The sequence below is a fragment of the Mus caroli genome, unplaced genomic scaffold (assembly GCF_978045245.1).
Source record: "Mus caroli unplaced genomic scaffold, Mus_caroli_1 scaffold_8, whole genome shotgun sequence".
Lineage (NCBI taxonomy): Eukaryota > Metazoa > Chordata > Mammalia > Rodentia > Muridae > Mus > Mus caroli.
Window position 1 is genome coordinate 39,320,251 of NW_028227263.1, and position 13,527 is coordinate 39,333,777.

The 13,527-nt window shown below is 40.2% G+C and overlaps 1 protein-coding gene across 1 annotated transcript; it reads left to right on the top strand.

Annotated features, from left to right (window-relative positions):
- The first annotated feature begins 295 nt into the window (after positions 1 to 295).
- On the top strand, positions 296 to 1,243 carry LOC110287796 (olfactory receptor 2D2). Its single transcript, XM_021154324.2, has one exon. The coding sequence runs from the start codon at positions 296 to 298 to the stop codon at positions 1,241 to 1,243; it is 948 nt and encodes a 315-aa protein (XP_021009983.2).
- Positions 1,244 to 13,527: the final 12,284 nt, after the last annotated feature.

Here is a 13,527-nt window from a genome sequence, read left to right on the forward strand (position 1 = left end):
TGTTATTAGAAGCCTGATAACTAGAAAAAAAACCATATGATTCTTTTCATCTACTCCCAACTTGCCAGATGACATCAACTAGAAAGTTCTATTTCATAAAGCACTGTCTACTAAGCACTGTAAATGCCCCAAGTCTCGTAGCATGATAATCTCTGAAGAACCAGTAAAGGGAAGTTTTGAAATGTTTCCCAGTGATTGGGGGTATCTTTAAGCTTTCTAAATGCTGAATATTATAATTTTGTATTAGACACATCTGTGTGAATAGACACTTCCTGATGAAAAAAACAGATGAACTATGGGACAGGCAAATCAGACACAGTTGACAGAATTTATTCTTCTGGGACTCTCTGATGACCCACACACCCAGAAGCTGCTATTCATCTTATTTCTGGGCATCTATATGGTCACTGTACTTGGAAACTTACTTCTCATGTTCCTTGTTCGGGCTGACTCTCGGCTTCACACTCCCATGTATTTTTTTCTGTGTAACTTGTCACTGGCTGACCTCTGCTTTTCTACGAACATTGTTCCACAGGCTCTCATCCATCTGCTTTCAAGGAAAAAGATTATTTCATTCAGACGCTGTGCAGCCCAGCTTCTGCTCTTTCTCATCTTTGGGTGTACACAATGTGCCCTTTTGGCTGTGATGTCTTATGATCGGTATGTGGCTATATGTAACCCTTTACATTACTCTAGCATCATGACATGGAGGGTGTGTATCCAGCTGGCTACAGTGTCATGGACTAGTGGCATTTTAGTCTCTGTGGTGGACACCACTTTCACACTAAGACTTCCCTATCGAGGCAGCAACAGTATTTCTCACTTCTTTTGTGAGGCCCCTGCACTTTTGGCCCTGGCTTCTACAGACACTCAAACTTCAGAGATGGCTATTTTCCTCATGGGGGTTGTGATTCTCCTTATACCTGTCTCCTTAATTCTGGTGTCCTATGGCCATATCATAGTAACTGTTGTCAAGATGAAATCAGCTGCAGGGAGGTTCAAGGCATTTTCTACCTGTGGCTCCCACCTCATGGTTGTCATCCTCTTTTATGGATCAGCAATTATCACCTACATGACCCCAAAGTCTTCCAAAGAACAGGAGAAACTGGTATCTGTTTTCTATGCAATGGTGACACCTATGCTTAATCCCCTCATCTACAGCCTTAGGAACAAAGATGTAAAGGGCGCTTTGTGGAAAGTAGCCACGAAGAACTTCTCAAGCAGGCTTAGAATCACCCACTGACTCAGATACTCTTGACTTCCTACATATAACACATGCTAGATAGTCTTCTGTATGAATGGAAACTATGGTAGGCTGTTCATCATTGGGCTTTGTCCATTGACATGCACTTTCACCTTTATCCCATACTTCCTCTCTTGAAGGAAAAGGGTTATAATATATGAAGTAATAGGAGGGAAGATATACTTCCTTCTTATTTATTCTTTGACAGTGAGGAGCTTCTGAGCTTCTGCTTTCATTCTTTGTGGATATACACTGCTCCCTCTTGGCAGTGACACTGTGAAAGACTCTAAGACTCCCAAAGGGAGACACTCACTCAAGCCTCGGGACAGCCGCGCACCCAAGAAGACACTGAGACCGAACTTAAGATGTAGAGAGTAAGATTTAATACAGCAACGACAAGAAAGCACATAAAAAGCACATATACCAGATATCTGGGGTCGAAACTCATGCAGCCAGCAAGGTGCAGAGGAGATTCGGCAATTGGCCCAGACTTGTCACAGGCTTTTATAGGAGAAGGGTAAGGGGAAAAGTACAAGTTTTACGTCACCAAGGGGTCGTGTCCTATATTTTGGCAATGTACTCGATCTATTGGAACATTCTGGGGTAGTACCAGGAGGCCCCTATCTCAAAAATGTTCTTGGAACAGTCTTCAGTTAGGAGGGGTAGGACTAGGTTTGTTCCAGGAGACCCCTTATCTAAAAAATGTTCTCTGAGCAGTTTCCAATTGGGAGGGGGTACCTTGGGGTAAAAAGTTCAGGAGTGCTCCGGGAACAGTCTCCAGATGGGAGGGGTAAGAGAGTTCAGGAAAAGTTCAGTTTTTCCTCTTTCAACTGTTTGATTGATATGTAGCAATATTTAACCCTCTGCATTACCCAAACATCATGACCCAGAGGCCTGTTCTAAGAAGGTCTTTTTAAAAGAGCTGTCTAAGGTCTTAATATCTTCTAAGACAAAATATATATATCTTTTAAACTATGGCACATGTTGTTGTCTATCTCAGATCTTAATGTGTTTTCCTTTGTTATTTCTGTATTTCTTTTCATTACCAAATAAAAAAATTGTCAATATTACATAATACCTCATTGTGATCTAGGTACGATTTGTGTGTACACACATGTGTCTGAAGTGGGTAGTGAAGAGGACCAGAACAGTGAGGAGGAATAAATGAGGCTCTCTGGACAACTCACACTCTTTTTAGACTCACAGAGATCATACTTATCAGGATAAGCCCCCCTTCTAAATGTCAATACAGAGTTTTGAAACCAACAAGAAATAATTACACATCTCAGGGTTGTAATCAACTCCATGCCGGAAGGACTAAAATGAAGGAACTAGGAACCAGGAATGGTAGCTGTATGCAAAGTCCACCAGGCAAGAGCTATGGAATAAATTGTGTATGTGTGTGTGTGTGTGTGTGTGTGTGTGTGTGTGTCTGTGTTTGTGTCTGTGTCTGTGTGAGCAAGCCATGAGAAAATGATTAAAGGCAATTCTTCACCTACTTTCTGCTCCTTTGATATTCTAGTCCAGGTGGAACCTGGTGAATTAAGGATCCTATCTACACAACCCATAAACCCAGCAGATACTCTTTAGTCAAAGCAAGGTGAACAAGTAGAGGATGCATCTGAAAGAGCCAAGAGAAGGAGAAGTTCACCCTTTCACTCTAATCATGCATTTGTTCATTATCCAGTGATTAATTCATGTTTGTAATATGGAGAACATCAGATCCCAGCAAAGCCTTTATTATAGTATGACACTAAGTACACAACTCATCTGCTTGATACCTAAAAGAATTGTCCAGAGTTATTTACTCAGGGGAATGAGGAGGAGAAAGTATTTAAAAAGACCCAATTAATTAAGAATTAAATAGACATTCATCTCTGAATCTAGTCATGGAACTTAAATTTGCAATTGTATTGTTTCTTTTACTACTCCCTTGTGGAACTGTTTCTGTTTAGTCTCTACATGTGGTAATTTGGCAGTAGTGACCTAAAAATTCTTTCATGAACATAAATCCACAGTTTCTATTTTTTATTATTGTTTTTTAAATATCCTTTTGCTTAGTATTGTTTAGGGAAGTATTAATGCTTGTGAAGTTTCTTGATTTCAAATCCAGTGTTTTCTGCCTTCAATGTGTTTCAGCAGCCCTATTTGTTCTTTTTTTTTATTATTACATATTTTCCTCAATTACATTTCCAATGCTATCCCAAAAGTCCCCCATCCCCTCCCCCCCACTTCCCTACCCATCCATTCCCACCTTTTGGCCCTGGCTTTCCCCTGTACTGGGGCATATAAAGTTTGAATGTCCAATGGGCCTCTCTTTCCAGTGATGGCCTACTAGGCCATCTTTTGATACATATGCAGCTAGAGTCAAGAGCTCCGGGGTACTGGTTAGTTCATAATGTTGTTGCACCTACAGGATTGCAGATCTCTATAGCTCCTTGGATACTTTCTCTAGCTCCTCCATTGGGGGCCCTGTGATCCATCCAATAGCTGATTGTGAGCATCCACTTCTGTGTTTGCTAGGCCCTGGCATTGTCTCACAAGAGACAGCTATATCTGGGTCCTATCAGCAAAATCTTGCTAGTGTATGCAATAGTGTCAGCGTTTGGAGGCTAATTATGGGATGGATCCTTGGATATGGCAGTCTCTAGATGTTCCATCCTTTTGTCTCAGCTCCAAACTTTGTCTCTGTAACTCCTTCCACGGGTGATTGTTTCCAATTCTAAGAAGGGGCAAAGTGTCCACACTTTTGTCTTCGTTCTTCTTCAGTTTCATGTGTTTTACAAATTGTCTCTTATATCTCGGGTATACTAAGTTTCTGGGTTAATATCCACTTATTAGTGAGTACATATCATTTGAGTTCTTTTGTGATTGTGTTACCTCACTCAGGATGATGCCCTCCAGGTCCAACCATTTGCCTAGGAATTTCATAAATTCATTGTTTTTAATAGCTGAGTAGTACTCCATTGTGTAAATGTACCACATTTTCTGTATCCATTCCTCTGTTGAGGGGCATCTGGGGTCTTTCCAGCTTCTGGCTATTATAAATAAGGCTGCTATGAACAGTGGAGCATGTGTCCTTCTTACCTGTTGGGACATCTTCTGGATATATGCCCAGGAGAGGAATTGCGGGATCCTCTGGTAGTACTATGTCCAATTTTCTGAGGAACCGCCAGACTGATTTCCAGAGTGGTTGTACAAGCTTGCAATCCCACCAACAATGGAGGAGTGTTCCTCTTTCTCCACATCCTAGCCAGCATCTGCTGTCACCTGAATTTTTGATCTTAGCCATTCTGACTGGTGTGAGATGGAATCTCAGGGTTGTTTTGATTTGCATTTCCCTGATGATTAAGGATGTTGAACATTTTTTCAGGTGTTTCTCAGCCATTCGGTATTCCTCAAGTGAGAATTCTTTGTTTAGCCCTGAGCCCCATTTTTTAGTGGGGTTATTTGATTTTCTGGAGTATACCTTCTTGAGTTCTTTATATATATATTGGATATTAGTTCCCTATCTGATTTAAGATAGGTAAAGATCCTTTCCCAATCTGTTGGTGGCCTTTTTGTCTTATTGATGGTGTCTTGTGCCTTGGAGAAGCTTTGCAGTTTCATGAGGTCCCATTTGTCAATCCTCGATCTTACAGCACAAGCCATTGCTGTTCTATTCAGGAAATTTCCCCCTGTGCCCATATCTTCTAGGCTTTTCCCCACTTTCTCCTCTATAAGTTTCAGTGTCTCTGGTTCTATGTGAAGTTCCTTGATCCACTTAGATTTGACCTTAGTACAAGGAGATAGGAATGGATCGATTCGCATTCTTCTACATGATAACAACCAGTTGTGCCAACACCATTTGTTGAAAATGCTGTCTTCCTTCCACTGGATGGTTTTAGATCCCTTGTCGAAGATCTAGTGACCATAGGTGTGTGGGTTCATTTCTGGGTCTTCAATTCTATTCCATTGGTCTACTTGTCTGAAACTATACCAGTACCATGCAGTTTTTATCACAATTGCTCTGTAGTAGAGCTTTAGGTCAGGCATGGTGATTCCATCAGAGGTACTTTTATCCTTGAGAAGAGTTTTTGCTATCCTAGGTTTTTTGTGTTCCAGATGAATTTGGAGATTGCTCTTTCTAATTCGTTGAAGAATTGAGCTGGAATTTTGATGGGGATTGCATTGAACCTGTAGATTGCTTTTGGCAAGATAGCCATTTTTACAATGTTGATCCTGCCAATCCATGAGCATGGGAGATCTTTCCATCTTCTGAGATCTTCTTTAATTTCTTTCTTCAGAGACTTGAAGTTTTTTTTTTTTTTTGATTTTTAATATTTTTATTACATATTTTCCTCAATTACATTTCCAATGCTATCCCAAAAGTCCCCCATAGCACCCCCCACTTCCCTACCCACCCATTCCCATTCTTTTGGCCCTGGCATTCCCCTATATTGGGGCATATAAAGTTTGCAAGTCCAATGGGCCTCTCTTTCCATTGATGGCCGACTAGGCCATCTTTCGATACATATGCAGCTAGAGACAAGAGCTCCGGGGTTCTGGTTAGTACATCATGTTGTTCCAACAATAGGGTTGCAGATCCCTTTAGCTCCTTGGGTACTTTCTCTAGCTTCTCCATTGGGAGCCCTGTGATACATCCAATAGCTGACTGTGAACATCCACTCCTGTGTTTGCTAGGCCCCGGCATCGTCTCACAAGAGACAGCTATATTTGGGTCCTTTCAGCAAAATCTTGCTAGTGTATGCAATGGTGTCAGCGTTTAGAAGCTGATTATGGGATGGATCCCTGGATACGGCAGTCTCTAAATGGTCCATCCTTTCATCACAGCTACGAACTTTGTCTCTGTAACTCCTTCCCTGGGTGTTTTGTTCCCAATTCTAAGAAGGTGCACAGTGTCCACATTTTGGTCTCCATTCTTCTTGAGTTTCATGCGTTTATCAAATTGTATCTTATATCTTGGGTATCCTAAGTTTTGGGCTAATATCCGCTTATCAGTGAATACATATTGTGTGAGTTCTTTTGTGATTGTGTTATTTCACTCAAGATGATGCCCTCCAGGTCCATCCATTTGGCTAGGAATTTCATAAATTCATTCTTTTTAATAGCTGAGTAGTACTCCATTGTGTAAATGTACCATAATTTCTGTATCCATTCCTCTGTTGAGGGACATCTGGGTTCTTTCCAGCTTCTGGCTATTATAAATAGGGCTGCTATGAACATAGTGGAGCATGTGTCCTTTTTACCGGTTGGGACATCTTCTGGATATATGCCCAGGAGAGGTATTGCTGGATCCTCTGGTAGTACTATGTCCAATTTTCTGAGGAACCGCCAGACTGATTTCCAGAGTGGTTGTACAAGCTTGCAATCCCACCAACAATGGAGGAGTGTTCCTCTTTCTCCACATCCTCGGCAGCATCTGCTGTCACCTGAATTTTTGATCTTAGCCATTCTGACTGGTGTGAGGTGGAATCTCAGGGTTGTTTTGATTTGCATTTCCCTGATGATTAAGGATGTTGAACATTTTTTCAGGTGTTTCTCTGCCATTCGGTATTCCTCAGGTGAGAATTCTTTGTTCAGTTCTGAGCCCCATTTTTTAATGGGGTTATTTGACTTTCTGGAGTCCACCTTCTTGAGTTCTTTATATATATTGGATATTAGTCCCTTATCTGATTTAGGATAGGTGAAGATCCTTTCCCAATCTGTTGGTGGTTTTTTTGTCTTATTGATGGTGTCTTTAGCCTTGCAGAAGCTTTGTAGTTTCATGAGGTCCCACTTGTCAATTCTCGATCTTACAGCACAAGCCATTACTGTTCTATTCAGGAATTTTTCCCCTGTGCCCATATCTTCAAGGCTTTTCCCCACTTTCTCCTCTATAAGTTTCAGTGTCTCTGGTTTTATGTGAAGTTCCTTGATCCACTTAGACTTGACCTTAGTACAAGGAGATAGGAATGGATCGATTCGCATTCTTCTACATGTTAACAACCAGTTGTGCCAGCACCATTTGTTGAAAATGCTGTCTTTCTTCCACTGGATGTTTTTAGCTCCCTTGTCGAAGATCAAGTGACCGTAGGTGTGTGGGTTCATTTCTGGGTCTTCAATTCTATTCCATTGGTCTATTTGTCTGTCACTATACCAGTACCATGCAGTTTTTATCACAATTGCTCTGTAGTAGAGCTTTAGGTCCGGCATGGTGATTCCACCAGAGGTTCTTTTATCCTTGAGAAGAGTTTTTGCTATCCTAGGTTTTTTGTTATTCCAGATGAATTTGCAGATTGCACTTTCTAATTCGTTGAAGAATTGATTTGGAATTTTGATGGGGATTGCATTGAATCTGTAGATTGCTTTTGGCAAGATAGCCATTTTTACAATGTTGATCCTGCCAATCCATGAGCATGGGAGATCTTTCCATCTTCTGAGATCTTCTTTAATTTCTTTCTTCAGAGACTTGAAGTTTTTATCATACAGATCTTTCACTTCCTTAGTTAGAGTCATGCCAAGATATTTTATATTATTTGTGACTATTGAGAAAGGTGTTGTTTCCCTAATTTCTTTCTCAGCCTGTTTATTCTTTGTGCAGAGAAAGGCCATTGACTTGTTTGAGTTAATTTTATATCCAGCTACTTCACCGAAGCTGTTTATCAGGTTTAGGAGTTCTCTGGTGGAATTTTTAGGGTCACTTTTATATACGATCATATCATCTGCAAAAAGTGATATTTTGACTTCATCTTTTCCAATTTGTATCCTCTTGATTTCCTTTTGTTGTCAAATTGCTCTGTCTAGGAATTCAAGTACTATGTTGAATAGGTATGGAGAAAGTGTGCAGCCTTGTCTAGTCCCTGATTTTAGTGGGATTGCTTCAAGCTTCTCTCCATTTACTTTGATGTTGGCTACTGGTTTGCTGTAGATTTCTTTTATCATGTTTAGGTATGGGCCTTGAATTCCTGACCTTTCCAAGACTTTTATCATGAATGGGTGTTGGATCTTGTCGAATGCTTTTTCTGCATCTAAGGATATAATTATGTGGTTTTGGTCTTTGAGTTTGTTTATATAATGGATTACGTTGATGGATTTCCGTATATTAAACCATCCCTGCATCCCTGGAATAAAACCTACTTGGTCAGGATGGATGATTGCTTTAATGTGTTTTTGGATTCGGTTAGCGAGAATTTTATTGAGGATTTTTGCATTTATATTCATAAGGGAAATTGGTCTGAAGTTCTCTATCTTTGTTGGATCTTTCTGTGGTTTAGGTATCAGAGTAATTGTGGCTTCATAGAATGAGTTGGGTAGAGTTCCCTCTAGTTCTATTTTGTGGAATAGCTAGTGCAGAACTGGAATTAGATCTTCTTTGAAGGTCTGATAGAACTCTGCACTAAACCCATCTGGTCCTGGGCTTTTTTTGGCTGGGAGACTGTTAATGACTGCTTCTATTTCATTAGGGGATATGGGACTGTTTAGATTGTTAACTTGATCCTGATTTAACTTTGGTACCTGGTATCTGTCTAGGAACTTCTCCATTTCATCCAGGTTCTCCAGTTTTGTTGAGTATAGCCTTTGGTAGAAGGATCTGATGGTGTTTTGGATGTCTTCAGGATCTGTTGTTATGTCTCCTTTTTCATTTCTGATTTTGTTAATTAGGATGCTTTCCCTGTGCCCTCTAGTGAGTCTGGCTAAGGGTTTATCTATCTTGTTGATTTTCTCAAAGAACCAGCTCCTTGATTGGTTGATTCTTTGAATAGTTTTTCTTGTTTCCACTTGGTTGATTTCACCCCTGAGTTTGATTATTTCCTGCAGTCTACTCCTCTTGGGTGAATTTGCTTCCTTTTGTTCTAGTGCTTTTAGGTGTGTTGTCAAGCTGCTAATGTGTGCTCTCTCTAGTTTCCTTTTGGAGGCACTCAGAGCTATGAATTTTCCTCTTAGAAATGCTTTCATTGCGTCCCATAAGTTTGGGTATGTTGTGGCTTCATTTTCATTGAACTCTAAAAAGTCTTTAATTTCTTTCTTTATTCCTTCCTTGACCAAGGTATCATTGAGAAGAGTGTTGTTCAGTTTCCACGTGAATGTTGGCTTTCCATTATTTATGTTGTTATTGAAGATCGGCCTTAGTCCATGGTGGTCTGATAGGATGCATGGGACAATTTCAATATTTTTGTATCTGTTGAGGCCTGTTTTGTGACCAATTATTTGATCAATTTTGGAGAAGGTCCCGTGAGGTGCTGAGAAGAAGGTATATCCTTTTGTTTTAGGATAAAATGTTCTGTAGATATCTGTTAATTCCATTTCTTTCATAACTTCTGTTAGTTTCACTGTGTCCCTGTTTAGTTTCTGTTTCCAAGATATGTCCATTGATGCAAGTGGTGTGTTGAAGTCTCCCAGTATTATTGTGTGAGGTGCAATGCGTGCTTTGAGCTTTACTAAAGTTTCTCTAATGAATGTGGCTGCCCTTGCATTTGGAGCATAGATATTCAGAATTGAGAGTTCCTCTTGGAGGATTTTACCTTTGATGAGTATGAAGTGTCTCTCCTTGTCTTTTTTGATAACTTTGGGTTGGAAGTCGATTTTATTTAATATTAGAATTGCTACTCCAGCTTGTTTCTTCAGATCATTTGCTTGGAAAATTGTTTTTCAGCCTTTCACTCTGAGGTAGTGTCTGTCTTTTTCCCTGAGATGGGTTTCCTGTAAGCAGCAAAATGTTGGGACCTGTTTGTGTATCCAGTCTGTTAGTCTATATCTTTTTATTGGGGAGTTGAGTCCATTGATATTAAGAGATATTAAGGAAAAATAAATGTTGCTTCCTTTTATTTTTGTTATTAGAGTTGGCATTCTGTTCTTGTGGCTGTCTTCTTTTTGGTTTGTTGAGGGATTACTTTCTTGGTTTTTCTAGGGTGTGATTTCCATTCTTGTATTGTTTTTTTTTTTTCTGTTATTATCCTTTGAAGGGCTGGATTTGTGGAAAGATAATGTGTGAATTTGGTTTTGTCATGGAATACTTTGGTTTCTCCATCTATGTTAATTGAGAGTTTGGCTGGGTATAGTAGCCTGGGCTGGCATTTGTGTTCTCTTAGTGTCTGTATAACATATATCCAGGCTCTTCTGGCTTTCATAGTCTCTGGTGAAAAGTCTGATGTAATTCTTATAGGTCTGCCTTTATATGTTACTTGACCTTTCTCCCTTACTGCTTTTAATATTCTATCTTTATTTAGTGCATTTGTTGTTCTGATTATTTTCTGGTCCCGTCTATTTGGAGTTCTGTAGGCTTCTTGTATGATCGTGGGCATCTCTTTCTTTAGGTTTGGGAAGTTTTCTTCTATAATTTTGTTGAAGATATTAGCTGGCCCTTTAAGTTGAAAATCTTCATTCTCATCAACTCCTATTATCCGTAGGTTTGGTCTTCTCATTGTGTCCTGTATTTCCTGGATGTTTTGAGTTAGGATCCTTTTGCATTTTGTATTTTCTTTGATTGTTGTGCCGATGTTCTCTATGGTATCTTCTGCACCTGAAATTCTCTCTTCCATCTCTTGTATTCTGTTGCTGATGCTCCCATCTATGGTTCCAGATTTCTTTCCTAGGGTTTCTATCTCCAGCGTTGCCTCATTTTGTGTTTTCTTTATTGTGTCTACTTCCCTTTTTAGGTCTAGTATGGTTTTGTTCATTTCCATCACCTGTTTGGATGTGTTTTCCTGTTTTTCTTTAAGGACTTCTAACTCTTTGGTTGTGTTTTCCTGCTTTTCTTTAAGGACTTTTAACTCTTTAGCAGTGTTCTGTATTTCTTTAAGTGAGTTATTAATGTCCTTCTTGATGTCCTCTACCATCATCATGAGATATGCTTTTAAATCCAGGTTTTGCTTTTCGGTTGTGTTGGGGTGACCAGGACTAGGTGGGGTGGGAGTGCTGCGTTCTGATGATGGTGAGTGGTCTTGATTTCTGTTATTAGGATTCTTACATTTGCCTTTCGCCATCCGGTAATCTATGGAGCTAGTTGTTATAGTTGTCTCTGGTTAGAGCTTGTTCCTCAGGTGATTATGTTTGCCTCTATCAGCAGACCTGGGAAACTAGCTCTATCCTTAGTTTCAGTGGTCAGAGTATTCTCTGCAGGCAAGCTCTCCTCTTGCAGTGAAGGTGCCCAGATATCTGGTGTTCGAACCTGCCTCCTGGCAGAAGTTGTGTTCCACTCACCAGAGGTCTCAAGATCCCGTGGAGGGTCCTGTGAGAAACTTGGGGGTGTCCAGAAACTCAGTGCACAAGGAACCCAGGTGCTGGAGTGAACCAGAAGGGACTTGTGTCCCTAATCAGGCTGGGTTATCTGTTTCCCTTGTTAATGCAGTCCCAGGTCCTGCGTGATTGGATTGGAGCAGATGCTGTGTTCCATGCACCAGAGCTCTTAGGATCATGTGGGGGATCCTGTGTGGGTCCTTGCGGGTGTCTGGAGACTCCCCGGGCCAGGAACCCCGGTGCTGCAGTGGACCTGAAGGTGGTCAGATGTCCGGAGCCCGAAAAGGGCTCTGCCTCAGAAGCTCTGTTGCTCTCACCTGTCCCTGAAGCTGTCTGCTTCTGTGTGCACACTTTCACCTGTGCAGACTACTTTTTGGTGGAGTCCTGAGACCAAGATGGCTCCCACTGTTCCTGAGGCAAAAGCCTTCCGTGCGGGGTGGACAGCTGTCCTCTGGCTGGGGAGGTGGTCGGATGTCTGGAGCCTGAAATGGGCGCTGCCTCAGAAGCTCTGTGGCTCCCGCCTGTCCCAGAAGCTGTCTGCTTCTGTATGCACACTCTCACCTGTGCAGACTACTTTTCGGCGGAGTCCCAGGACCAAGACCCCTATTTGTTCTTAGAAATAGAAACAATCAATAAAGTAGCATTGTAATTTTACTTCAGTCTTCTAGGGTTCTCTCCATTTTTTTTAAAATATAGGTACTTTGTGCTATGCACTTACTCATTAGAACTGCTTCATTGCATCATATAAGTTTGTGTATGCTGTATGTTTATTTTCATTCAATTCTAGAAAGTCTTTAATTTCTTTCTTAATTTTTGTCTTGACTCATTTTTCATTCAGTAGAGAGTTGTTCAGTTTCCATGGGTTTGTAAGCCGTCTGTTATTTCTGATATACAGCTTTAATCCATGGCTGTCAGATAAGATATGAACATTGTATCTGTTGAGATGTGCTTTGTGTCTGTGTGTGTGGTCAGTTTTGGGGAAAGTTCCATGAGCTGATGAGAAGAAGGTATATTTTTTTGTGTTTGGGTGAAATGTTCTGAAATATGTGTTAGGTCCATTTGGTTTATAAGGTCAGTTAGTCCAGAAATTTTTTTTTTTTTTGGCCTGGATGACCTGTCTATTGACAGGGTGGGGTACTGATCTCTCTCACTGTGACTGTTTTAAGGTTAAAATGTGATCTAAACTGTAGTAGTGCTTCTTTTACAAACTTGAATGCCTGCATTTAGTGACTAAATATTAAGAATTGCAATGTCCTCTTGGTGGAATTTCCATTTATGAATATATAATGTAATTCCATATTCTTATGATTAATTTTTTTAACTTATAGTCTATTTTGTCAGTTATTAAAATGATTACACTAGCTTCCATCTTAGGTGCATTTGCTTAAAATATATTTTTCCATCCTATTACTCTGGGGTAAATGTATTCTCTTATGTTAAGGAGTGTTTCTTGGATGAAGCAAAAAGATAGGTCCTGTTTTTTAGTCCATTCTGTTAGACTGTGTCTTTTTATTGGAGAATTGAGACCATTGTTATTGAGAGCACTTTTGCTTGATCCCTATTATTTGGGGGTATGGTCTACCACTTCTGTGGTTAGCTTGAAGTTTTCCTTCTAGTGTCTTCTGCAGAGCTGGATAGATATTGTTTAAATTTGTTTTTTTTTTTTTTTCTATCATGGGCTATCTTATTTTCTTTATATATTTGATTGAAAGTTTTGCAAGGTATAATAGTCTGGATTGGCATCTTTGGCCTCATAGAGTCTATAGAATATGTGTCTAGGCCCTTCCTGCTTTTAGGGTCTCTATTACAAAGTCAGATGGTATTATAGTAGGTCTACTTTTATGTTACATGGTCTTTAAATTTTTTTTTGTTTATTAGGTATTTTCTTCATTTACATCTCAAATGCTATCCCAAAAGTCCCCCCATACCTTCCCCCCTACACTCCCGTCTCACCCACTCCCATTTCTTGGCCCTGGCATTCCTCTGTACTGAGGCATATAAAGTTTGCAAGACGAAGGGGCCTTTCTTCCCGAATAGGCCATCTTCTGCTACATATGAAGCTAGAG

Excerpts from the sequence above, each read along its gene's own strand:
- LOC110287796 (XM_021154324.2), top strand. The coding sequence starts at position 296 with ATGGGACAGGCAAATCAGACACAGTTGACAGAATTTATTCTTCTGGGA.